This window comes from Heliangelus exortis, chromosome 17, assembly GCF_036169615.1.
Source record: "Heliangelus exortis chromosome 17, bHelExo1.hap1, whole genome shotgun sequence".
Classification (NCBI taxonomy): domain Eukaryota; kingdom Metazoa; phylum Chordata; class Aves; order Apodiformes; family Trochilidae; genus Heliangelus; species Heliangelus exortis.
The window spans coordinates 15,694,812-15,718,614 of NC_092438.1; the positions used below are offsets into that span (position 1 = coordinate 15,694,812).

Sequence of the window (23,803 nt, forward strand, 5' to 3'; positions counted from 1 at the left end):
AGGGGGGTGCAGGCGCGCGGCTGGGTGGGCACCGTGGCCTCCGCCAGGAGGGACTGGGAGGCCAGGACCGTGGCTGGGGCAGCACCGGGGCTCCTCAGGGGCACGTCTGGCCAAAGGGAGGGACACAGTGGCTTTCAACAATCCTCCCGAGCCGGGCCGGGCGAGCTCGGCGAGCCCCCTGCAGCCCAGAGGCGCTGGCGAGGGCTGCCCGCACCCAGCATGGCGGCGGCGGCTTCACGGCCACGCCCCCAGCAGGGGGACAAAATCTCGCGAGGCTTCAAGGGCCGCCGCGTCGCCCTGGTTACCGAGGCGGGCGGTGCGGGCCGTGGGTTCGAGTCCCGCCAGCGCCTCGGGAAGGGTGGTGTGGGGCTGGACGCTGCTCCCCGAGGCTCCCTCAGGCTTCCCCGGGCCCGCGGGTGGTGGTAGGAGGCTGTGTTGAGGGAGCTGCCGGCCTAGGGGCGGACGCGGGTGCCCTTTGGCCTGGCAGGGGGTGCGGGGGAGAGCAGGGTGCGGTAGGAGCTGGGCGGGACGGGCGGGCAGCCGCAGGCCCCGGATCCCTCCAGGGTCCACTTTAAATTAAATAGGAGGCAGCAGAGCCCCCAGGGCTGTTCACTGCGCTGGGGGAGCCTTGCTGTGAGCAGGGAGTCCGCCTCAACTCTCCCCATGGGCACGGAGGCGGTGGGAGCTGCAGCCGGGTTGAATTTCCAGGGCTGGATCATTTTCCTGTGAAAATTATCACACACACACACACACACACACACACACACACATACCCCTCCTGAAAAGAAATTAATCCCTGACCAAGCCCTGTGCTTTCAGTGGTGTTTAGACAGCCAAGCCCTGAATAAAGCCCCCAGCCGCGGCTGCTGCGTCCTGTGGATGTTCCTGGGAGAGTTTCTGGGAGAAGAATTCAGCAGTTTCATGTTTCTTCCCTCATTTTTTTTGCCCACAGAGCCATGGACGTCCCAGGGAGGCTGTCTGCCAGAAGGGACTCCTCAGCTAGAAAGGACTCCTCAGCTAGAAAGGACTCCTCAGCTAGAAAGATCTCCTCTGACAGAAGGGATTCCTCTGACAGAAGGGACTCCTCTACCAGAAAGGACTCTGCCTTCCCTGCTGATGACAGCCAGCCCCAGCCCACACCAGTAGAGATCACAGTGCTGACAGCACAGGATCTGGTAAAGTTCTTCTGGAAGCATCTCTGGTGCTGTAGTAAACAGAGCCAGAGCCATTCTGGGTGCTCTGACCCCCCTGGAGACCAGGTGGGAGGTGATAAGGTTGTAAGAAGGTGAGGTGGGAATATGGGAGAGATGGTGGGATGCCATGCTTGGGGGTTCCTCCTCCCTCCCCACCCAGGGCTTGTTGGCATGCAGCAAAAGCTTCTCAGCAGCTGGCCAGAGATGCTTTCTTGAAATCTCTGCCACCTCTGCCTAGCTGGAGGTAAACTGTGCCATTTAAAGAAGGGCAAAAACATGTATTTGGGAGGCAAATGCCTTTAAAAAGAGCCGACCTTGGATACAAAGCCAGATTGGATATAAAACCAGTTTTTCCTTCCAGATTACAGTGATCTAAATCAGATTGAAACCAACAGGGTGCCTCTAGTTTTAAAACCAGTGCAGTCACAAGACTCTGAGCTGCTTCTGACCAAACCATGATTACTGTGGTTCCCATGTGCTGCATGAGGCACCCACCTGTCCTTAAAGTCTGCCAGTGAGAGTGGCATTCAGGGGAGAATGTGGAGGAGAAGCTCAGCTACTGCTGCAAGTGGAAAAAGGAGAATCCATTCCTCTGCTCTACCAGCAGACAGGAAAAAAACAACCCAAAGACAAACCAAAACCACCTGCCTAGTTTTTTTGAGGCTTTTACATAGTAGTGTTTGAGTACCACTCACTCTGATAGATTCAGCAAACAACAGCTTAGGTGAGAAATTGAAGGTAAAGAGGAGGGTAAACAACGGTGAAACTAACATACCTGGTTGTGTCTGGAATGTTGCTTTGTGGTTCTGATTGCTCTGTCTTGAGAAACAGCTGTGGCAAAAAGGAGAAAGGGTTACAAAAGGGCAATAATAATAACAATATGCAAAAAAAAATCCAGCTATAAGAGGTATGGAATCTGCTTAATAAGAGGTAATGCAGGGATGGAGGAGAGAGGAGTCTAGGGTAATTAATGGTGCAGGGAAAGGTTAATTGGATTCTTCTGTTTAGCCATTCATACAATATATGCTCAAGAAGACAGTCAGAAGGGCTGAAAATTAAAACCAAGTGAGTAAAACATCCATTTGTGTGTGAGCCAATATGGAACTAATTACCCCAGTGACACGGTGAGAGGGAGTGGAGGGAGTTGAGGCATCCCTGTGGCTCAGGACTGAAAAAAGACAGGGTTTGGGGACAGCAGTCCTTGTGCTCACAGCAGTGGCTGCTCTTCCTTGGACAGAGAAGCAAATTGCGCATCCCCTGCAGGGAGGCTCTTCAGTCACTGCCTGTCTCAGCACTTCTTGTGCTTGGCCAGGGCTGCCCAGGGACCCAACCCCCATGGGGATGTGCTGTACTCTCACCATCCTTGTTCACCCATCCTTAAGGCCCTCCATATAGACATTTTAAAATCTGAACCTCCTAATTTCTGCTTCAAGCAAGTGGTTGGAAGTTTGAAGAGTGCTGGAGCCCTGCTTTCATTTCAGGGCATTCTCCATCCATATGATAGGATCATAGAATGGTTATTGATCATCCAGTTACTAACTGTATCCTTACATCCTTATTGATCAGCCAGTGCCACCCTGCCATGGGCAGGGACACCTCCCACAGCCCAGGTTGCTCCAAGCCCCATCCAACCTGGGCTGAGACACTGCCAGGGATGGGGCAGCCACAGCTTCTGGGGGCAGCCTGATACACACAAGTGCCCTGTGAGCTCAGCTGTGTAGCCCAGCAGCTGCTTTCTTAGGAGGTGACAGAAGCCTCGAGTTTCCTGGAAACACAGAACCATCCATAGGGGTGGTCTTGGATTTGCTTGAGCTGTGTCTTTCATCACCTTTCCTGGGGAAAACCTGGACCCCTCTGTGCCCCCCACCCTTCCAGCAGCAGCTCTTGGTTATCCCTGTGGCACTGCAGCACGGTGGAGCAGGACATTCCACCCCTAAGGGCAGGGCACAGGGAGGACTCAGCACCACCAGAATCTCCTCCCCATTCCCACAGTGGGACAGCCAGGGACCCAGCACCCAGCCTGCTCTGCCCTGGGTGCTAGCCCAGAGGCAGTTTTGCTCATGGGCAGTGCAAGGTGCTTAATGTGCTGTCTTGTCTTTGACAGAAAAGTCTGAAAACTGATGTGTTGGTCACTGTGGTGCACGTGGAGTACAACGGGGTGATCCTGGGAGCCTCCTCCAACACTGCTGTCTTGCCCAATGGGACAACAAGCTATAATTTCACAACCAGCTTTGAGTGCAGCCCTGAAGGCCCCAACTCCTTGCATGACATTGTGCAAAAACCTGTGCTCTGTAAGTACCTGGTGCTGAATCTCCCTCTGTGGAGGGCTCTGCCTGCCTGCTGCAGGAGTCACTCAGTCAAGAGCAGCCATTCAGCACTGCTGGCAGGAGGGTTTTACCACTTCTATGCCCACTTCTCCCAGCTGGAAGAATCCCCTTTCATGTTGGCTCATGCTCCTTGGCTTCACTGTTCTTGTTGGCCTTGGGAGGTGGAGTAGAAGCTGACAAGAACCCTTTGCAGCCCCTGAGCTGCTGGTCTGAAGCTGTCTGAGAAACTCTGCCAGCTCCTATCTCTTTCTCTCTCTAGTGACAGTGCTAGAAGTGTTGCAAAAGGAGAAGAAACAGAAGGAGAAGAAGGAGATGGAGAAGACTGTGCCTCTTGGCCAAGCTGTGGTGGACCTGCTACCCCTGCTGCAAGGTACAACAGGGACTTACACGGCCTCCTTAAGCACTTTTTATTCCGTGGCACTTCTTATATGGAGCCCTGACTATAACTTCCCTCCTTTGACAAAAGGCATCTGTAGAAAGCTGGGCCTGGAGGCATAGGGTGTGATATCAGCAACTCAGTGTTACAGGTTAGACCATGATTTCCCTCACTTTATGCTGCTCTCTTTCCTGTTCCTTCCCAGGACAGTGTTCATTTAAGGTCTCAGCTCCTCTGTATGCAGTGCTTACTTCTCCATCGGAGTCCCTTCACCCAGAGGCCAAGGTATGTGGAATTTGGAGCTGTTTCTTCCCTCCTACAGCTCTCTGCTGCCTTTTAATGGGAGAGGTGAGCATGACTCAGCCACCTCGCTCTTCCTGGCTGTGCTCCAGCCCTGTATGTTCCCAGCTTGGAGGCTTTGCCTGCTCCCATTGACGTCTGTCCCGAGTTGCCTGTGATAGGTGAGGTCGTGCTAGGAAATGCTAATGTGTGCAGCTACCACATTGCTCCGGAAAAAAAAAAAATATATATATATATCTGAGATGGAAAGCACAGTGCTGAAAACCCAGGCAAAGAGAAAGGCAGGATTACCTGCCCAGTGTTATTACTCTTTCTATGGGTGAAATGTCTCTGGAGCCATTATTGTAACAAGCTCTGACTGCCTTTCCTGCAAGGTCCTTACTTATTGAGCTGCTTGAAAAACACCCAATAAATAAAGCAGAGAATGAAGCACCAGTCTGGGAAAATGTGTGTAATTTTGCTCCTGAGCCTGCCTGCTGCTCTTAGCACTGCCAGGGAATAGGAGGGGCAGACACTGCATCCACTCCCCTGGGTGTCTAACTTTAGAGGTGTTAGATAGTAAGCAAAGCAGGGGGGCACCCATTAGGGAGGAGAGTTAATAAATGCCAACCAGATGGGGTTTGGGTGCATGCCATCCATCCAGGCTTGGGACAGGTAATTAAAGATTGCCTGTGGAGGTAGGGCAGAGGCAAAGTGTGGCCCTGACTTTGGCATGCCCTGAATCACCAGGGGAGAATCATTATTGTCCATCCCCCATGGTCTTTCTCTGTGGCATGTTTTATGAGACTCCGAGTCTTTCTCCCTGGCTGCTTTTATGAGACCCTTGGGTATATGCCATGCCTCAAGCAGGCTCTGATTTAAGAAAAAAAAATCATTGCAATTCAGGCAAACTGATTTTGAAATCCCTTTTCTGTGCTGCTGTTTTCCAAGGTGAGGAAGATGATGACGTTGGACATCCTGGCCTTGGGTTTCTGCTTGCTTCTCCCTCAAGAGCTGGAAAGTTTTATAATTGGCTTTATGTTACCCTTCTCTCACAGGGTTGCCTTGAAGTGACAGTGTGCACCAGAGAGCCCTTGCTTTCTGCAGTGCAGCTTTCAGAGAGCAACCTCCTGAGTGTCACTCTGGAGGCAGCTTATTGTGTCCCTGAAGCATTTGCTCCTGCTGGATCCCTGCAAAACTACATGGCTTGTTTGCAAGTCCCAGCAGCTGAGGAGGTGAGGATTGCTCCAGGCAAGGGCAGAGGGGTTTGGATTGTTCTCCCACACTGTGCCCTGTGGGACAAGTGTCCAGGCCTGTGAGGCATTCAGCTCCTGTGCTTGTGCAACAGCAGACTTTGTTTATAGTGCTCAGGGGCTCTGTGGCATGACATCTTTCTTTACCACAAACAAGGGGCTGCTCAGCAATATTTGGATTTCAACTGGCACATTTTTTTTCCCATGTGGCTCTTTATGTTTATTTCCATTCTTTGGATGTGGGTGGTGGAGTGCATTTTTCAAGCCAGCTCACTGCTGCTTTGCTTGGTCAGACCCAGCTCAGAGCAGCTGGCACTTCCTCCTGCCTGTGTCGGAAATACAAATCCTTTCACTGTCATCTCTCTCCACAAGGAATTCCCTTTGCTCTTCAAGGATGGCATCCTGAAGCTTGCTGGTGAAAAAGAGCCATTACCCCGGCCCAAAAAATGGTCCCTAGATAATGTCATGGCCCCTGGTGCTCAGAGCATCCCCAGCTCCTTCATTGTTGGTGGTCCCTATGAGGATGAGGATGGAGAACTCAACAAGAGGGAGGTGAGGAGGGGCTGGCAGTGTCATGGCTGGAAGGGAACCAGCAGGTCTGACTGAAGGGACTCAGCAAGGCTTGCAGAAACTCACTGCAGGAGGAAAGGTGGGTGGTGGTTGGTCCAGGCACAGAGATGGTTCCCCTGGGAGAGAAAACTGGGTCTGGTCCCCAGTGAGCTGCCCAGTGCTGAGCTGTGGGGCCAGGACTTGGATTCTCTCCCTGTGAGCCAGGAGGGCTCTGGTGTCTGCAGGGAGGGAGCTTCCACTGCCAGGGTGGCCTGGGCAGCTGGGCACCTCTCCCTGACTCCCCTTTCCTCCCAGGGACCATTCTGGGGGAGTGATGCAGGCCACAGGGATTTCTTTCCTGGTTCTGCCCACATGCTGTTTCTTACAGGACAGAGAGTTTAGAATGCAAGCAGAAAGCACAAAGAGAATCGTCTGGGACACAGAAAGGCGCTGTTACCTGGACCCCCCTGCAGCAGTCATGTAAGGAACCAGAGAACCTCCCTTCCAGCATGGAGGGCTGGGGAGAACACAGCCCAGAACTCTCAGCTGAGTCTCCTGCCTCAGGGAGCAGCAGCATGCAGGTGTTCTCACACCTCTTAGGTGGTCAAACCCTGGCTCTGCCTCACCTGCCATGGCTGTCTGTTGGCTAAAGGGGTTCAGGGAGCAAGTGAGCAGCTAACTGCCTTTAATTGCTGACAGCAGCTCAGTTCTGCTATGGTGGGAGAAGGTGAATTTGTTGTAGCTGCTGCCTCTGCGCTGTAAATCCTCGCTGGTGCTGCCAGCAGCTGGAGCTGGTGACTGTTCCTTTCCTGGTTTGAAGGAAGGAGCAGCAGTGTTATGGTGAGCAGAGACAAGAGTGGCCACATAGCTCTTCTCTGAGCTGCTAATTAAGTTTTACAAAATTCCCAATACATTAAAATCCTCTCAGCCATGCAGGCACTCTTCTGTTGCTTTTTAATTGGGCAAACATTACCTTTAGCCACCCCAGATATGTTGGAGATCAATCCCTTTTCTGAGTCCTGCTATGTGTTCTTGGCCTCAGGTGCAGCATGGCTAGGAGTTTCCCAGCCAAATTACTCCACCTGCATGGTAGAAATACTCCCTTCTATCTGGTTTGGTTTTTTAAAATATCTTTACCCCATGGCTTTCATCAGCCTGCCTGCTGGTTTCAGTTACCCAGCACATTGAATGGGGGCTCAGGGTCCCCTTGCTCACTTGCTCACTGCAATTCTGGATTTATACCGTGGTTAATCATGTTCCTTCTTGATTCATTTCTGAAGTAACAAGGGGAGAGAGAAAAACTAAGTGTGCCACTCTGTTTTATAGCTGGTCAGGCCATAAGTGCACACAACAGTGGATGGAGAAGAAAATGTACTCAGCCAGCTCCAAAGTACACGTGTTCCAGCAGCTCGAGGGTGCTGGCTGGGTCGAAGCAAGGCTGGGGGGATGCTTGGGGACTGCTGGGGCAGAGAGGAGGGTGACAAAGTGTCTCTCCAGCTCGGGTTCTGCATCTTCTCATTGTCCTCCTTTGTGTTCAGCCTGCAGAAGCGCATTGGGGAGTGCCAGTACTTGCCCATGGAGGTCTGCAGGATGTCCCTGCCCTTACCCAGCAAAGGGAAAACTAGCAAAGCTGACAAGGTAAACGTGTGGAGGGATGCACTGTTCTTCTGGCTTGTGGAGCAGCACTGCTTTATCAAGCACTTTCCTTTCAATGCCACTGTAATACCAAAACCAGCCTTGAGCCAGGCAAAGCAAGTCAGAGGCTTTGTAAAGGGATTAATCTGCCTGATAGAGTTGTTGAATAGACAAAGGATAATATTTTTCCTTATAGCATACAGTGTGCTTGCTGACAGTCTTGGTCAGTCTTGGTGGAAAGGGGTCAGGGAGAAGGTGCTTTTGAGAACTGGGATTTTTGACTCCCCTTACCATCAGACAATGAGCTTTTGAAGCATCTTGAGGAAGCCTTCTTTCTCAGGGTGTAAATAAGTTATTTTTTGCACATAAACTGGGGTGCTGTAACAATGAAACATCCCCTTAGCTAACAGTTTTGTTCCTGGTGGCTGGTTGTGTGACAGCCTCTAAAGTTTCCAGGGCAAAGCCATATAGATTGGTATAAAACCCTTTCAGCACTCACTAGTGTCAGGATTTTGTGTCCTTTTTCCCTCACCCTCCTAAGCCTGCTGCTACCTCGGGCCCCCAGACCTCCTGAGCTACCTGACTTTGGTCACACCTGAGATGCAGAGCCCTGGTAGGATCTCTGACCCACATCGCTGGGAATTTTGCGACTGTGCCTTGAAAAGACCCCCCTGAGAAACAGCAGCACTGGAGAGCAAAGCTGTTCTGCAGGGGTTGGGATACAATTGATATTCTGTATATTGAATGGCTTGAGTGTTCTCATCCAGGTTGTCTCGGATGGGTGCCAGCAACAAAGAAACCACTGGCTCAGCAGGGCCATCAGTTAGCTGTGTGGCCTCTTCTTAATGGGATCAGTGACCCTGTTTCCTTACAGAGAATAACAGTCCCTTCAGTAGCTCTGTCCCTTTTGCTCTGTGTTTCCAGGGAGATGAGGACAAGATTTCCTTCCACGGCGTGGCCTATGTCAACATGGGGCCTTTGCTGTGCCCTGGGGTGAAGCAGATCCGAGGTGCTTTTCGTGTCTTTGCCTACCAAGACAGTGAAGTGCTCAAGAAGGTGAGAGCAGAGCAGGCAGCCAGGTCCTGCTCCAGCTCTGCCACAGGGTGTTCAGAGTGGGGCTGGGAGCAGGCAGTGTGGTACTTGGAAGCTGGCTCTGAAACTTCACTGCCCTCCTGGTGATGGAGGAAAATAACAAGACGAGCTTTTCCTGTCCAGACTTTTCCAAAGCAGGGGACTTCTGGGTGGACAGGAGAAGCTCTGGGGGCTGAGAGAAGCTCCGAATCTCCCTCCACTCCTCTGCCAGCAGCTGAGCAGGCAGGGCTGTAAGAACTTTCCTCTTTCCCCACTCTGGAACATGGGCATGTGAACTGTGTTGCTGGGAAGAGCAAACAGAGGCTCTAAGAGGGAGAGCGTTACCCCAGGCAACAGCCAAAAAAGCTGTCACGGGAGCTCTCTCAGCTCTTAGTTCATGAAGGTTTATTTGTCTTTGTGTTTCTCCCTCCCTCTGTTACCAAGAGTGACAGTTACATCTCCATTTTCCCACAGTCCTCACAGAACAGACCTGAGCTTGTATCAGGAGGGTGGATGCACAGCTTGTTTTTTCTGCTCATATTCCCCATGGTGCTGCTGTTGTGCAGCCCTTCTCCTGCCTCCCTGCTCCTGTTGGCTGTGGCAAAGCAGGGCTTGGTGCAAGGTCCTGCACCTGGGTTGGGGCAGTCCTGTGCACAAATCCAGGCTGGGCAGAGAATGGATTGAGAGCAGCCCTGAAGAGAAGGACTGGAGAAGCTCACCAGGAGCTGGCAAAGGGCACTGGAAGCCCAGAAACAAACCTGGGCTGCATCCCCAGCAGTGTGCCCAGCAGGGCCAAGGAGGGAATCATCCCCCTTTGCTCCACTTTTGTGGGACCCCCCTGCAGTAAAGCTGAGTCCAGCTCTGGGGTCCCCAGTACAAGAAGGACACAGAGCTGTTGGAGCCAGTCCAGAGGAGGCCCTGGAGCTGCTGGGAGGGCTGGAGCAGCTCTGCTCTGGAGCCAGGCTGAGAGAGTTGGGGGTGTTCATCCTGGAGAAGAGAAGGCTGCAATGGGGAGACCTTGGAGCACCTTCCAGTCCCTGAAGGGGCTCCAGGAAAGCTGGGGAGGGACTTGGGACAAGGGCCTGGAGGGATGGGACGAGGGGGAAGGGTTTCAGATTGTAAGAGGGGAGATGGAGATGAGATCTGAGAAAGAAATTTTTAGTTGTGAGGGTGCTGAGCCCCTGGCCCAGGTTGCCCTGAGAAGCTGTGGCTGCCCCATCCCTGGCATTGTTGAAGACCTCAGGTTGGATGGGGCTTGGAGCAACCTGGGCTGGTGGGAGGTGTCCTTGCAGCCCAACCCATCCTACCATGTAACTCAGGCAAAAATTGAGGGTCAGCATCTCAGTGAGCATGGAGCTTTGGAGAAGAGGACAAGGACACTGGGTCCTTTTAGTGGTCTGACCTGAGGCTTCACAACCACACAGTGTCAGAGCTGGTCTGGAGAACCCACAGCAGAAGTCCTCAGAGGGGAGGATGAGCTCCCATAGCTTCTTCATGCACTTAGGACCCTGACAATGTGAGAGGCACAGGGGTTGGTGAAGCCCAGTTGGTCCCTTGATTCTCTCTGTTCCCTCTTTTTGCAGTCCAAGAGTCAGCACAGTGTTTTCCAGGATCTCCAAAAGAAGTTCAGCCTGACTAAGGAAGGGTTGTGGAGCTCAGGAATCAGTACTCCCCTTTCCAAAGCTGTTCCCAGCAAGAAGGAAGACAAAGAGAAGGATTCCAACAAGATGGTAAGGTCTGGAGAGGGGCACGTTGTAACCCAATTATCTTGACATTTTAGTACCTGTTGCTGGAACTAGCCTACAACTCCCACCCTGCACCTGGAAGTTGTGGGGCTTATTGAAGCTGAAACAAGAGATGTCTTCTCCATTTTTTTTTTTTTTTCCTTCAACAGACATCCAATTCCTCACATGTCCATTTGTCAGATGCCACTGGAGAAGCTGAAAATACCACCAGCCTGGATGGACAGGTAATGATGTATCTCCAAAGAGAAGGAATTGCTGTTGCTGTCTCACAGCTTTCCTGCAATTAAATTCTTCAAGAGTGAGTCGGGTGAGGGGTGTTTTACATAAATGCTGTCCTGGAGTCCTTCCAGTGAGGTCCAGCTGGAGGGCAGTGTAGCATTGGGCTTAGAAGGTCTCTGTAAATAACCAGGTGTTTATTTAAAAGGGTTCCTTCATATTTTGGTTTCTTCCTCAAAACATCTAGATTTGCACACTCATGCTTCAAGGAGATTGATTATCTAGGCTTTCTCCTCTATTTGTTTATTTATTTATTTCCCCTAGGCTGGTTTCTTGAGCTGAATTAAATCATTCTGAGGGTGGGTTGTAAAACAAGATGTAGTGCTGTGGTTCGGAGAGGATTTGCTGAAGATCTGTAGCTGTATGCTCAGTCTTTCATCATGCCAGGAAGGGCTCTGGCCAGCAGGACACTGAGAGAGCAGTGTTTATCTTCACAGCAGTACGCTGAGGCAGGAACGTTCCTGGTGATGGAGATAAAGCTGGACAAGGCCCTGGTACCAAAGCGATCGCGGGAGGAGCTCAGCAGCCGGTGCGTGGAGACCCGGGGTAGCTCTGGGGCTGACAGCTTATTTCTGCAGGAGAAAAAAGGGGTTGTTCAGCAGTCCCCCCAACCCTTGTAGTGCTCTTAAAGGGCCTGCAAAAAAGCCCTTGGGAATCATGGGGAGGATTTGGCCAGACTGCTGAGGAAGTGGCATCTGGTATGTTGGGCCAAAGCTTGTGTGCATGTGAGCTGGCAGCTCCCTGCCACTGCTCTCCAAAAGAGACACCAGAGCAGCACAGCAGCACCTCATTCCCCTCCCAATTTTATTCCCCATTAATCCTCATGGACTTGCTTCATGCAAGTGATATTCTGCTTCTTAGTCAGGACAGGCCACCAGTGTGGACTGCTCCAGGTAGCACTGCTGTAACTTCATCATCGCATCCTGTCTTCTTTTTTTTTTTTTTTTTCCTTCTCAGAAGTTTTCTCATCATCTCCTACCCATTTCACATCTCTTATAGTGGTTTTCATGCTATTCTACTGTAGAGCTGCTCTCTCATCTCTGCTGCTTTGGGTCTTCCACTGGCTGTTTGGTTAGAGGCAATTTCTTCCTGTCCAGAAGCAGCCCTGCTGTGTTACAGCCTGGGGAAGAGAGTAGCAAAGAGAAAATGCAGCAAATTAATAAAGTCTGTCAAGAGTGAGCAGTGCATCTGGAAAAGAAGTGCAGGCAGCAGCCATTCTTTGAAGGGAAAACAGATGTGTTGTCTTCTCTGCTGCCTGCTGTCTACTGAGAAGAACAGGTTGAAGAAGGTGAACTTCTCTTAGAAAAGACCTTATTTTGGCCCTTTTTGGTACCATCTCTCAACCCTGCAACTTGTGGGTATTCAGTCGTGAATTCACATGTGCAGCTGAAAAAAAATCTGCCCTGCAGAGCTGTGGGAGGGGTATCAGGGAGCTCCAGCAAATGTCACCTACGTGTGTCCTGGCAGACAAGATCAGCAGGGAAGTTCTGTTTCCAGAAGGATGTCTGATAATCTGGTAGCAAACCCCAGCTCTCTTCCTTGGGCTCTCTCCAAAACTTTCCATCAGCCTCAGCCTGTCCCTTTTCACTTGCTCCTGTCCCCCAGGTTGTTGTTGAGGCCTACAGAAAGCTGGGGAGGGACTTTGGGCAATGTCCTGAAAGGATGGGATGAGGGGGAAGGGTTTTAAGCTGCAGGAGAGGAGATTGAGATGAGACACGAGGAAGGAATTCTTTGTTGTGGGGGTGCTGAGCCCCTGGCCCAGGTTGCCCCCAGAAGCTGCGGCTGCCCCATCCCTGGCAGTGTTGAAGGCCTCAGGCTGGATGGGGCTTGGAGCAACCTGGGCTGTGGGAGGTGTCCCTGACCATGGCAGGGGGTTGGAATGAGGTGATCTTCAAGGTTTCTTCCAACCCAAACCATTCCATTTAAAAGAAAAGCAGCTCCATAAGAAGATCAGCTTCTGTAGGAGAGTGATTTTGCTTGCTAGCAATAACAAACATTAACCCTTCCTGCTGGGCTTCTACAATAGTTTTGGTACGGTGGGTCAGTCAAAGGCAGTGAAAACAAGAACTAACTACATCTTATCTAAACCCCCATGGGGTGTAATCATCAGCAGGGAGCCAGGCAGCAGCTAGTTCTCTCAAGACATGATGATGAGTTACAAGTGTTGGGTGTAGGTGCTGGGTCTTTACAGTCCATTCTGGGTTGGAGACTTTGGTGTCCCCCCCTCCCTGTGCCCCTGTGAGGTGTCTCGGGGGTACAGTGGGCTGGAGCCCTCACAGTGCAGGCCACCTGCTCCCCAGACAAACCACTGCTGTGGCCATGTCTCTGGCTGATCTCTTCTCTTCTCTCATTGGCAGCATCAAGGAGATGATTCCTTCTCGCCCTCCACTGCCTCCCCTGACCACAGGAGCCAAGAAGGTACGTGCAGGAGCCTGGGACCTTGTCACTCCCCTGCCATCTCCTCCTGTCCCTGTCCCTCTCGTGTAGGAGAATCTTCATGCTCAATCTCAGCTCCACAGCAACATGTAAGTGAGGTCGGAAGAGGAAATACACAGGAAAGAAAATTTCTGGGTGTCTTATCTTCACCTTGGGAAGTCATTCCAGGCTGTGTCACTCACAATCCATAAGAAGGGGAGATCAAGCAAAAGCAGGAAGGGAGCAGTAGAGGGGTAGAGGAGGAAACATGCTGCTGGAGAAGGGGCTGCCCAGGGTAAACACAAGGTTCTGGCAGCTTAGGAGTTTCTTGTCTCAGATTAGCCCATGTGCTTCATCAGAGCCAGACAAACATGAATGAACCCCCACCACTCTCAGGTCACACAGAATTTTTTGAGGACTTTCATGTGTGTGACACTCTCAGAAAGTGGTCTGGAAGTTCTGGCTCCTCTTGGGTGGGTGCAGAGCAGGATGATGTCCTCACGGGGGGCCCTGCCAATGGGAAACTCAAAGCCACAGGGTGGGGAGAATCAGCCCTTCAATAACTGCCCCCAGTGGTGCAGCGGAATCGATTGGTGCTGGACTGTCTGGGGCGCACAGAGTGACACATTTTGATCATCACATGGAAGCCTCTGCCATCAAGATGATGGAGTTCATGGGCTTGGCTTGAGGAGGCTGGCCCGTGGATTTAAAGGATCCCAGCAAAGAAGGTAAATTTGGCTTGCAGCCAATTATAATGCTATAGGAGAGGTAATGATGACTGAAATACTGGGTTCTGAGTGAAAAACACAGCAGGAGAAGTATCTAATTATGAAGGAGCTCTTTTGTGTTTACACGTAGATGTTTTTGCAGCCCTGGCGTGTGGAGAGGAAAGGATGCCTGGCAGAATAATTGAGACTGGAGTCAGGGGGAGTTTATGGGAGGCGTGAGCAACTAAAATACATTTCAGCATTGCTGGCCTGAGTGTGAAGTTTGATTATTGCTTGATTTCCTAGGCTGTGGAAGATTATCACAACTGTGTCACCAAGCTCGCCGTCGCCATCCTTGGCGAATACCGTGAGCTCTTTGGGAAGCAGCTGCCTGACTGGGGAGCAATTGACCCCCAGACCCTGGAGGAACAGAAGCATCAGCTCAACTGCCAGCTTACTATCTCTGGGAAAAAATTTGCTTTTAAAGAACAGCTACAGGTAAAAAAATCCACTGGAGCTTTTTACTTAACATTTTTTTTGTCCTGGCTGTTTCCCTGTGGGGAACTGCTGCTCTGTGGTGGTAACTTAGGGTGATGTGTTGCTCCAGAACCCCTTTCTGCCATCTGGGGCTGTTGCAGTGGGCAGGGAGGGGAGAGTTTTTCCTTCTAATGGAGGAGACACCAAGCTGGAGACAAGCAGGTAACACACCAGGATAACCATTCCTGTTAAAGGGGGGAGATTCCAAAGCTGAGCCTGGAGCCCTTGACCCTGTGCTCATAGATTGAGAAAGGCAAAGCTCTTGCACACTCATAGTCCAACCTGGCAGAAAAGGAGGGTTCCTTCCCCTCTCTCTGCTCTGCCAAGAGTCTGTGCTGAGGGGACCAGCCTTCCTATATCTTGTCCCTAAAGAGAGGCAGAGCCAGGCTGGGAATTGAGAAAGGAATTCACCCCTGCTTGATTTTTAGATTTTCATCAGTGCTGGGCTGGATTTCTTCCTTATAACTAAGTTGGAGCTTCAGTGTGTCCTGGCTCTGTATCAGGAGCTGGTGGGGGGACTGAGGGAGGACCTGCCTTGTCCAGCCATTATGTCTGTCTCCCCAGTATGCTGTAGTGAAGATTGTGAGGGAGAAATACCTGAAGACCACAGCGTTCAAGACCCAGGAGCAGCTCCAGGAGTTTCTCTCTGAGCTCTATGTCTACCTTGTGCAGCAGATGCACATTGAGCTGAACCAGGTAGGGAGAAACCTGGGTGCTGTGGGACCTGGCTTTGTGGTGGGGGGGGACTTTTGCCCTCAAGACAGAAGCAGGCTCGTGCTTTTGTTCTCTGCAGTTATCAGACATGGGCCCCAAGCTGTGCTCAGGGGCAGGGGATGGGGCACCCATGTCCCACTGCTATGGAATCCTGGTGTTGGGATGGATGAGGTGCTGCTGGGAGAAGTTGTGGGTGGTGGGGGTGGCTGGTCTGTGCCAGCTGCCACTGGCCCAGGCAGAGCACAGCCCTTCCCACTTGAGCTGTGGTCACCAGCAAGTGACACTGCAGAGGAAGTGTGACGTGGTCTTGATCTAGAGGATGCTTTTACTGTCACGACTGCAAATAATGGATGTAGAGTCCTGGATGTTAGCTGGGAATTCCAGGGCTGTGTCCCACCATGAACAGGAGCCAGCACAGCTTGCCTTTCCAACCCTGAGGTGGTCAGCATGGTGCCAGACTGGGACCAGACTGCTGCCATACTGGGACTATGGAAACCTTTCTCACCTTTTCCAGGGCTAACACTGTCTCACTGCTTCCCAGCTCCTGTCCAAGGAAGCTCCATTCCCCTCCCCTCCAACCCGCCTGACTGAGGAGCAGCTCTGGTTCTTTGCTCGAGAAGCTGAAGTCAACAAGGACTACAAGCTGGCAGCTTTCTACCACCATCAGGTAAAGGAGCCTTGTTCTTCCCTGCCCATCTCCGGGGTGTCTGGGCTGGCAGCCAGCATGTCCAGCCCTGACTGCTGGGTGGGGAGGAGGGAGGTGAAGGTGATCAGGATACTCAGGCTGAGGGTGGGAGGGATTTTCTGGGAGATGCTGCTCTCTGGAGGATGCGAGACAGAGCCTGGCCAGGTCGCTGAGGACTGGGGAAATGGGATGAACTGGTCCAAAAGGCGTGCTGGGTCAGCACTGGGGATACTGGGCCCTCTGATGGGTGGCTAGGAGGAGGTCAGCTGAAGCTGGAGGATGCCCATTATGTGAAGGAGGCTTCAAGGGAAACCAGTAAAGCTGAAAAACACAGGCTTGATTGTAGCTAAACTGGGCTGAGTTAGCCAGAAGAAAGCTGTGGTCATTCCAGAGTTGTCTCCCCAGTCCCTTGTGTGTGCTGAGTGTGGTTGCAGCAGCCCTCACTCCAGCCATCATCTCCTGTGTCTAGAGGTTGGCTCAAGACCAGCACAACCCCCAGTCCTGGCTGGACTATGGGGTGTTCTGCCTCCTGCTTGAGGAGACAACCAAAGCCCAGGAGTGCTTCCGACAAGCTCTTTCTCTGGATCCTGACCACATCCAAAGGTGCTGTGTGCTGCTGGTGGGTGGGAGGGTGGGGGTGTGTCCCCCATGCCACTGCCCAGGCCCTGCAAGGCTAACCTGTCCCACCCTGTCCCCAGCTTGCTGCTCTGTGGCATTGTGGCTGTCATGCTGCAGCACTATGAAGAGGCAGAGATATTCTTTGAGGATTCCTGTTGCTTGGAGCCATCCAGCATCCCAGCCTGGACTCTGTCAGGTACAAGAGCAGACAGCTTGCATGCTTGAGGCATTCCTGGAGAGCCCAGCATTGCTCCTGTCCCTGCCTCCTCATCACTCTGCTCTAATCTGAGGGCTAAGGGAAGGATTCTGCTAAGGGTCAGATGTCTGCTCATGCTGCATTTTGTGTCTCCCATAGGTTTGTTTTATGAGCTTCAGGATAATAATATTCAGGCAGAAATGGCCTTCCGTGAGGCTAAGAAGCTACTGCAAGCACAGCTCACCAAGAAGAGGAGCATACCTGAGGCTGAAGAAGGAGAGGAGAAGGACATTTCTGATGGGTGTGGAAGGTCTTCCAGCCTAGGCCCAGCAGAGTCCTTGCCAGGTAACGTGGGGCAGAGCCAGGAGATGCCCTAGCAGCAGTGTCCTGGTTTGGGCCAGGATAAAGGTGATTTTCTGTCTTGTACTTTTGCTAACAAGCAGCAAGAAGGGGGCAGCAGAAGGAGGGGAGAAATTTCCAAGTATTTCTAAGAGGAGAAATGCAAAGGGTAAAGGAAGAAGATGAGGACTGGCAGCTAGAATAGTGACCACAAACTGCACCAGTGAGAGATGACAGTGGGAAGTGTGCTGCTTGAAATGAAGCTTCCTGCAAGCAGCACAGCCCGTGTGACCCACAGCCTAACAGAGGGAGGACCAGTCCTTACATTTATTTTCCTGCTGCTTGTACACCACTGTGTGGTTGGAGGAAGAAAGCATGATTTTTGAAGTTTTGAGAGGGTAAAAGCTGTCCCCATGGCAGTCAATGACATTATCATCATCCAGGTTTACCTTTCACAAAAGCTCTGGCTGGGACTTCCCAGGGCAGCTTGGACAGCTCTGCCTTATCAAAGCAAAAGGCAAACCAGCTGCTTGGGGGGACCCTGAGCCCAAGGCTCCCCTTGGAGCCTCACTGAGTCCAGCTTCACCCTGAGCCAAAAACTTTCTCCTGTGTCCCAAATATTTAGCTAGTCTGCAGTAAAATGTCAGCTGGCTTTATTTTGAAAGAAAAAAAAAAAAAAAATAAAAAAATCCCAGACCCAGGAATTGTGCCCCCTGCAAAGAAATTTCTTGTCCATTCTGAAAATCTGAGAGAACTTTTCTGTTTTGCTTCTTCCCCATAAAATAAAAAGCTCAGTTCAGGATTGCTGGTGACACGTTTCTGTGTAGCCATGCTCCAAGCTGAACAGTTTCTGGCAAACTCCCTGGTTGCACCTGATGAGTTTTGTGGGCTTTCATTCCAGGTGGCTTAGCTGATGAACTGCCAGAGGTGGTGGATCCTGCCCTGACCTGCATGGGGCTGGAGAAAGAGGCTGCAGCACCAGAGGCAGCCTCCAGAGGTTTGAGGATGGGGCTGGTGGGGAAGGGAGAGTCCAGTGCTGGGAGAAACCTCTTGCCATCAGTGGGGAGGGCAGTCACCTGGGATCACTGAGCCAAGGCAGGAGGACATCAAGGCTTGTTCTCTCTCCCTAGCTGGGGAAATCTCCAGTGGGTTCCTCCCAATTTTCAGGGCAGCACATCTCAGGATGGATGGCCAGTGGGTGAGGGCAGCTCTCTCCTGACATGTCACTTCACTCAACAGCCTTCATCAGCTGCTTGGCTGTCTCCTCCCTGAGACACCAGCTCTTAAAATGTCTCTATGGATCTCCTCCAGTCATGTGTGGTGGGATCTGCCTCCTCTACAGCTCCACTGCCCAATGGATGGCAGAGGTGATGGTGCTGGGTGCTTCAGGTTTGGAGGCCTCATTCTGGCTAATGCTGACAAACTTCAGGCATAAATTCCTACTTTTTCTCCCCCTGAGCTTGTACTGGAAAATGAGTGGGTCAAGGGCATTGTTTCTTATCCCTTATGAAACCTGATCCCCTCAGAAAGAAATGCTGAGTTCATCCCTGCTTCAGCCTCCCCTCCCACCTCCCAGTTTTCACACCCCCCTGCTGGGATTCCTCTGCCCCCACCAGAAATAAAAAGCTCAGTTCAGGATTGCTGGTGACACGTTCTCTTGCAGCACCATCCCCTGGTTCAGGACTCAGCCAACCTCTCTGCAGCATCTTCATGAAGACAGTGGAATTCCTGGTGGAAGTCAATGCTGTCCAGGTCAGCTCAACAGAGAGTGGAGGGGTGGGAAGGGAGGTTTGATCTCATCCCTGGGTTATGACCAAAAAGGTGGTGGTTGAACTCCAGCAATTCCCTTTCTTGGTCTCTTAGAACAAGTTGTGGCTTCCTCAGCTGTCCAGCACAAGAGGGGCAAAATGCACACAGAGCCCTCTGTGCAAAATGCACACAAAATGCACTCCAGCCCTCCACAGAGGGCCTCTGCCCAAAAAGGCAAAACTGTCCCCAAGTATTGGGACCCAAATGCTGCTTGGGGACACCTCCAGCAGGAGAGGTCCTCAGGGGAGGCCTCAGCTCAGTGCTGCTTGCTGCTGAGGGAACAGGCGAGTCAGAAACATTGCAGCTGTGGTCTTCTCTGTACCTTTGGAGGTGAGATGCATCTTGTGATGCTTCCAAGGCACCAGTATTCCTTGTTTTGGTCACTTGTGTATGTCAGAGTAATTTTGTGCCACTGGTGGAATGCCCCTGTCCCACAGTCATCTCTGTGAGATCTCTCTGGCTGCCATGTTATGTGGCCTGCCTTCATTTCACATGGCAAAAATGCTTAATGCAGTCCAGAACTAGAACTGGTGGAGGTGAATATTCAAAGAAAGGGAAAAAGTATCTCCTCTCTCTTTCCTGTTCCTGAAGACCAGTGGTGTTTATCATCTTTGTCAGTGACATGGACAGTGGTCTAAACACCGTCATTGTCTCAGTTACTTTGAGACCTTAGAGCACCTTCCAGTGCCTGAAGGGGCTCCAGGAAAGCTGGGGAGGGACTTCAGACAAGGGCCTGGAGGGATGGGGTGAGGAGGAACAGTTTTGGGCTGAAAGAGGGGAGATTTAGGGTAGACATTAGGGAGAAACTCTTTGTTGTGAGTGCTGAGCCCCTGGCCCAGGCTGCCCCGAGAAGCTGTGGCTGCCCCATCCCTGGCAGTGTTGAAGGCCCCAGGTTGGATGGGGCTTGGAGCAACCTGGGCTGTGGGAGGTGTCCTTGCCCATGGCAGGGGGTTGGGACTGGGTAATCAATAAGGTCTCTTCCAGCCCAAACCAGATTGGGATTCCATAACTATGAGTGTGTTCCTGCCATGTGCTCCTGGGGGTGTTCATGATTTGCTGTCCCCCTGAGCCCACCAGTGTGCCCTTTCTCTGCAGTTTATTCACCAGGCACTTGCCCACGAGCTGCTGAACCTTGAGGAAGGTCCCTCCTGTGCTTACTACCTGGCACTGGCCAAGGCTGCCTTGCTGAAGGAAGATTTCTCCAAATGTGAAGAATGTCTCTGTGAGGCCATTAGGACTGACTGCAGGGTAATTGTCTGCATGTTCCTGGCGCACAGTGTCCTGAAGCAGGGCACTGGCCAAACACCCACAGCAGACTCTGCCTGTGTTGTTTATTGAACATAGAGCCCACACTTCATTTCCACTTGAGCAATTCCAATGCCAGTCTACAGCAATTTCTGCAGGGAAGGACAGTCAGGGCTGATGAACCACATCAGGCTGTGGCTGCAGCACGTCCCTCCTCATTACCCAGCTTGTTACTCACCTTCCATCATCTCCTGCACACCATGCTGAGCAAGAGCCCCTCTCTCTACAGCATCTGCCTTTCATTTCCCTTTTATTGTATATCCTGACCCTCTTTCCCTCTGCTGGGGAGCTGGGTTTGGGAAACAAAGCTGCTGTTCTGCAGAGAGGGAAGGCAGCTCTGGGGAGCCAAGCTGCTGGCAGGCAGGGAGGGCTGGGAAGCTGCCATCTCCAAATGATGTTTGAACAATGATGGTACCTGGAGGGGAGGCAGGACACTGTAGGGAAAGGTTGGGGTAGGCTCCCCATGATGGTGTTGTGTAGGCAGCCTACTGGCTTAACTCACTATGTAAAATCTCTCCTGCTATAATTGCCCAGCTCTGGGGTTCCCAGCACCAGAAGGACACAGAGCTGTTGGAGCCAGTCCAGAGGAGGCCCTGGAGCTGCTGGGAGGGCTGGAGCAGCTCTGCTCTGGAGCCAGGCTGAGAGAGTTGGGGGTGTTCATCCTGGAGAAGAGAAGGCTGCAATGGGGAGACCTCAGAGCACCTTCCAGTGCCTGAAGGGGCTCCAGGAATGCTGGGGAGGGACTTGGGACAAGGGCCTGGAGGGATGGGATGAGGGGGAACAATTTTGGGCTGAAAGAGGGGAGATTTAGGTTCGACATTAGGGAGAAATTCTTCTCTGTGAGGGTGCTGAGCCCCTGGCCCAGGTTGCCCTGAGAAGCTGTGGCTGCCCCATCCCTGGCAGTGTTGAAGGCCCCAGGTTGGATGGGGGTTGGAGCACCCTGGGCTGTGGGAGGTGTCCCTGCCCATGGCAGGGTGTGGCACTGGTTGAGTTTTAAGGTTCCTTTGCAGCTGAACCCAGTCTGGGGTTCTGTGACAATCAAACATTGTCCAGCTCTTCCTTTCTGCCAATCCCAGGGCTCCCTGCCCCTCTCCCTGTCTCCCATCTCCCAGCCACATCTCACTCCTGGTTTTGTGTGCACAGAATCCAAATGTCTGGGCTCAGAAAGGACACCTCTGCTACCTGAAGAAGGACTTTGGTGAAGCCAAGAAGTGCTACGAGCGAACCATCAGTTTCCTGGAGGATGCCGTGGACATGCACTTTGTCTTCCTGCGCCTGGGCTCCATCTACCTGGAAGAGAAAGAGGTGAGGAGGCAGCGGGAGCTAAGGAAGGGAATTTTACACCAAGCAGTAGATTCCAGACCCTGGGTACAAGGCGCTGTTATCTGTAGCTATAGCCAAGGTCTCACAGCACAGCAAAACCTCATAGTGTTCAGCTCCTTGGAGGGTGGCCCTGCCCTGTCCCCTTGTGCCAGGCTCAGCTGCAAGGTCTGTGGGTGCTGCTGAGCCACTTCTCATCACCTGAGCCATGAGGGGGACCTCTACATGACTGTGTGACCTGCCAGCACAGAGCCACCACACCGGGCAGGCTCTCAGCTGCCTCCCCAGCAGCAGTGTGGGCTGGAGGGCTTGGCAAATTGCTGAGGAGGGGGTGTTGTCTGCGGGGGGAAACACCATGGTCTCTTCTCCCGGCAGCATGGCCAGGCAAAGCAGACCTACCTGCTTGCCTGCAAGGACTCCCCATCCTGTCTCACCTGGCTGGGGGTGGGAATCGCCTGCTACAGGGTAAGTGCAGTCATGAAAACGATGTTCCCAAGGTGTCACTGCTCCTGCAGATGTCAGAGGACATGAGCAGCAGCTCTGGGAGCAGCAATCCTCCCTCCTCATCCCCCCTGCCAGCACCCCCTTCCCCAGGGTGTCATGGCAAGCATGTACTCTGGGCCTGGGCTTTGCTCCCAGTGCCTGCCTGCACAAGACCTGCCTGTCCCCACCAAGGAATGGAGCAGAATGTCAGCAGAGAGGAATCTCGGGGCTTTCCCTGCCCACAGGGATCCGTGTGCCTCTGAAGGGGTGCCAGGGACACCCAGCCCCAGCCACCAGCAGCACAGCACCTCCTGGGGGTACACCTTGCTGGGCTCCTCCCAGGGAGTTGGGCTGAGGGAAGCAACCAGGGAAGGAACTTGAACGTGTGCTTCCCCCTTGGTGTGCACCTCCAGGGAAGCTGCTGAGCCCAGCCAGGCAGGCGAGTAGTGTCCTGGGAGCTGGCTCAGGCACCCTGCCATGGGAGGAGGGGTTGGGACCCAGAGGGGGGTTTCCCCATGGGGCTGGAGCACTTGGTCCCTGAGATGAAGGGGTTGGTCTGTCCTCTACAGCTGATCTGTGACACTGTGTGCTCCCAGGGGCGTCAGCAGTGACAGGATTGTCCTCCAAACTGGGACACTGGGCACTGCTCATCCCTGCCCTAAATCCTCTCCCCTCATCCCTCCCAGATGCTTTGGTTGTCCCAGTTTCTTTGGCTGTTGGAGCAGGTACCCTTTGGGATCTGAAGTCCTTCCCATGGGCTGCGGGTCTTTTGTCCACACCTCTCCTCTCTCCTGTCAAGATGGAAGAGATGGTGGAGGCAGAGGATGCTCTCACTGAAGCCAATGCCCTCAATAACACCAATGCTGAAGTGTGGGGCTATCTCACCCTCATCTGTCTGCAGGTGAGTGCCCAGTCAGATGCTCCCACCCCGATGGAACTGTTGGGGGGGGGGGTGTGTCTATCAGCACCAATTCACCAGCCTGAAGACCGTGTTGTGGATCTCGGGGGTCAAAATAGTTTGGGGACTGTGCTTGGATGGCAAGAGCAGCCTCCTTCCTGCTGCCTGTCATTGCCTGGCACGCGTTCCCCTGGGGAATAACAGCCAGTGCTGAGCTGCCTTACAGCCTGCTGCTTCCCTGGGCCTATCCCGAGGGATGGTGGGTCCTCACCCGCTGCTCCTGTATCCCTCCTGCAGGGAGGACGGGAGCGGGAGGCAGAGCAGTGCTACAAACACACCCTCAAGGTGCGTGTCTGAGGGGCTGGGAGGGGAAGGAAAAGGGAAGGGAAGAGGGAAGGCAAGGAAAGGGGAAAGGGGAGTCGGCTTGGGGTGTCTTCCCAGACGGTGGGGTCCTTGTCCTGACACCCTACGAGTCGGTATTTTCTCTATGGGAAGCCGTGGGTCGGGAATCGCTGCCGGTCCGGAGCGTTGCCCTCGGGTGCTGTCCCAAACCCCGGCAGAGCCAGGAAACGGCACCTCCTGCCCCCCGGGGAGGGTTCGGGGGGTGGTGGCAGCCACGGGGGGGCACCCTTGGCCTTCTCTGACACCCCCTTCCCCCCGCCTTTCCTGCAGCTGGGCCTGAGGAACGAGGCGTTGCTGCGGGAGATCCAGGATGCCCAGCACCGGCTGGGCTTCGGCAACCCGGCCCTCTGAGCGCCCCGACCCCCCACCCCCCTTTCCCCGCTGCCCCCGGTTCCACATAAACCCCCCCGCACCCCCAGGGTTCGTTTCCGCCTCTATCGCGATCGCACCGGGACCCCCGGACCGGACCGGGATCCACGGGAAAGGGGGGGCGGGGGGGCGGGGGGGCAGGGGGGGCGCCGGCAGTGCCCGAGTGGGAGGGGCGCTAGGGAGGTGTCACGTGATCAGACGCCCGCCCCTCGGGGCGTGGCGGCGCGCGCAGATTGGCGGCCGGCGCGCGGGACGGTTGAGCCGGTAGCGCGCGCGCCATGGCGGCAGGTAGGGGGGGGGGG

General features: G+C 53.2%; 1 protein-coding gene across 5 annotated transcripts; it reads left to right on the forward strand.

Annotated features, from left to right (window-relative positions):
* The first annotated feature begins 321 nt into the window (after positions 1-321).
* CFAP70 (cilia and flagella associated protein 70) lies at positions 322-23,550 on the forward strand. Of its 5 annotated transcripts, none has more exons than XM_071761085.1 (29): positions 400-422; positions 953-1,175; positions 3,298-3,484; positions 3,780-3,890; positions 4,102-4,181; positions 5,234-5,410; positions 5,801-5,980; positions 6,366-6,457; positions 7,516-7,615; positions 8,537-8,668; positions 10,267-10,413; positions 10,578-10,652; positions 11,142-11,233; positions 13,062-13,122; positions 14,133-14,324; positions 14,928-15,059; positions 15,619-15,744; positions 16,232-16,365; positions 16,461-16,576; positions 16,736-16,921; positions 17,817-17,912; positions 18,579-18,667; positions 19,820-19,972; positions 21,173-21,334; positions 21,725-21,814; positions 22,519-22,557; positions 22,632-22,733; positions 23,028-23,075; positions 23,403-23,550. In XM_071761085.1, exons 2-29 carry the CDS (start codon positions 957-959, stop codon positions 23,481-23,483), a joined length of 3,399 nt encoding a protein of 1,132 aa, XP_071617186.1. In that variant the 5' UTR covers positions 400-422; positions 953-956; the 3' UTR covers positions 23,484-23,550. The 5 variants fall into 5 exon arrangements, with proteins under 5 accessions (XP_071617188.1, XP_071617186.1, XP_071617187.1 ...); XM_071761086.1 differs by having other exon boundaries at positions 11,145-11,233; XM_071761087.1 differs by lacking the exon at positions 22,519-22,557 and having other exon boundaries at positions 322-422.
* The last annotated feature ends 253 nt before the right edge of the window (positions 23,551-23,803 follow it).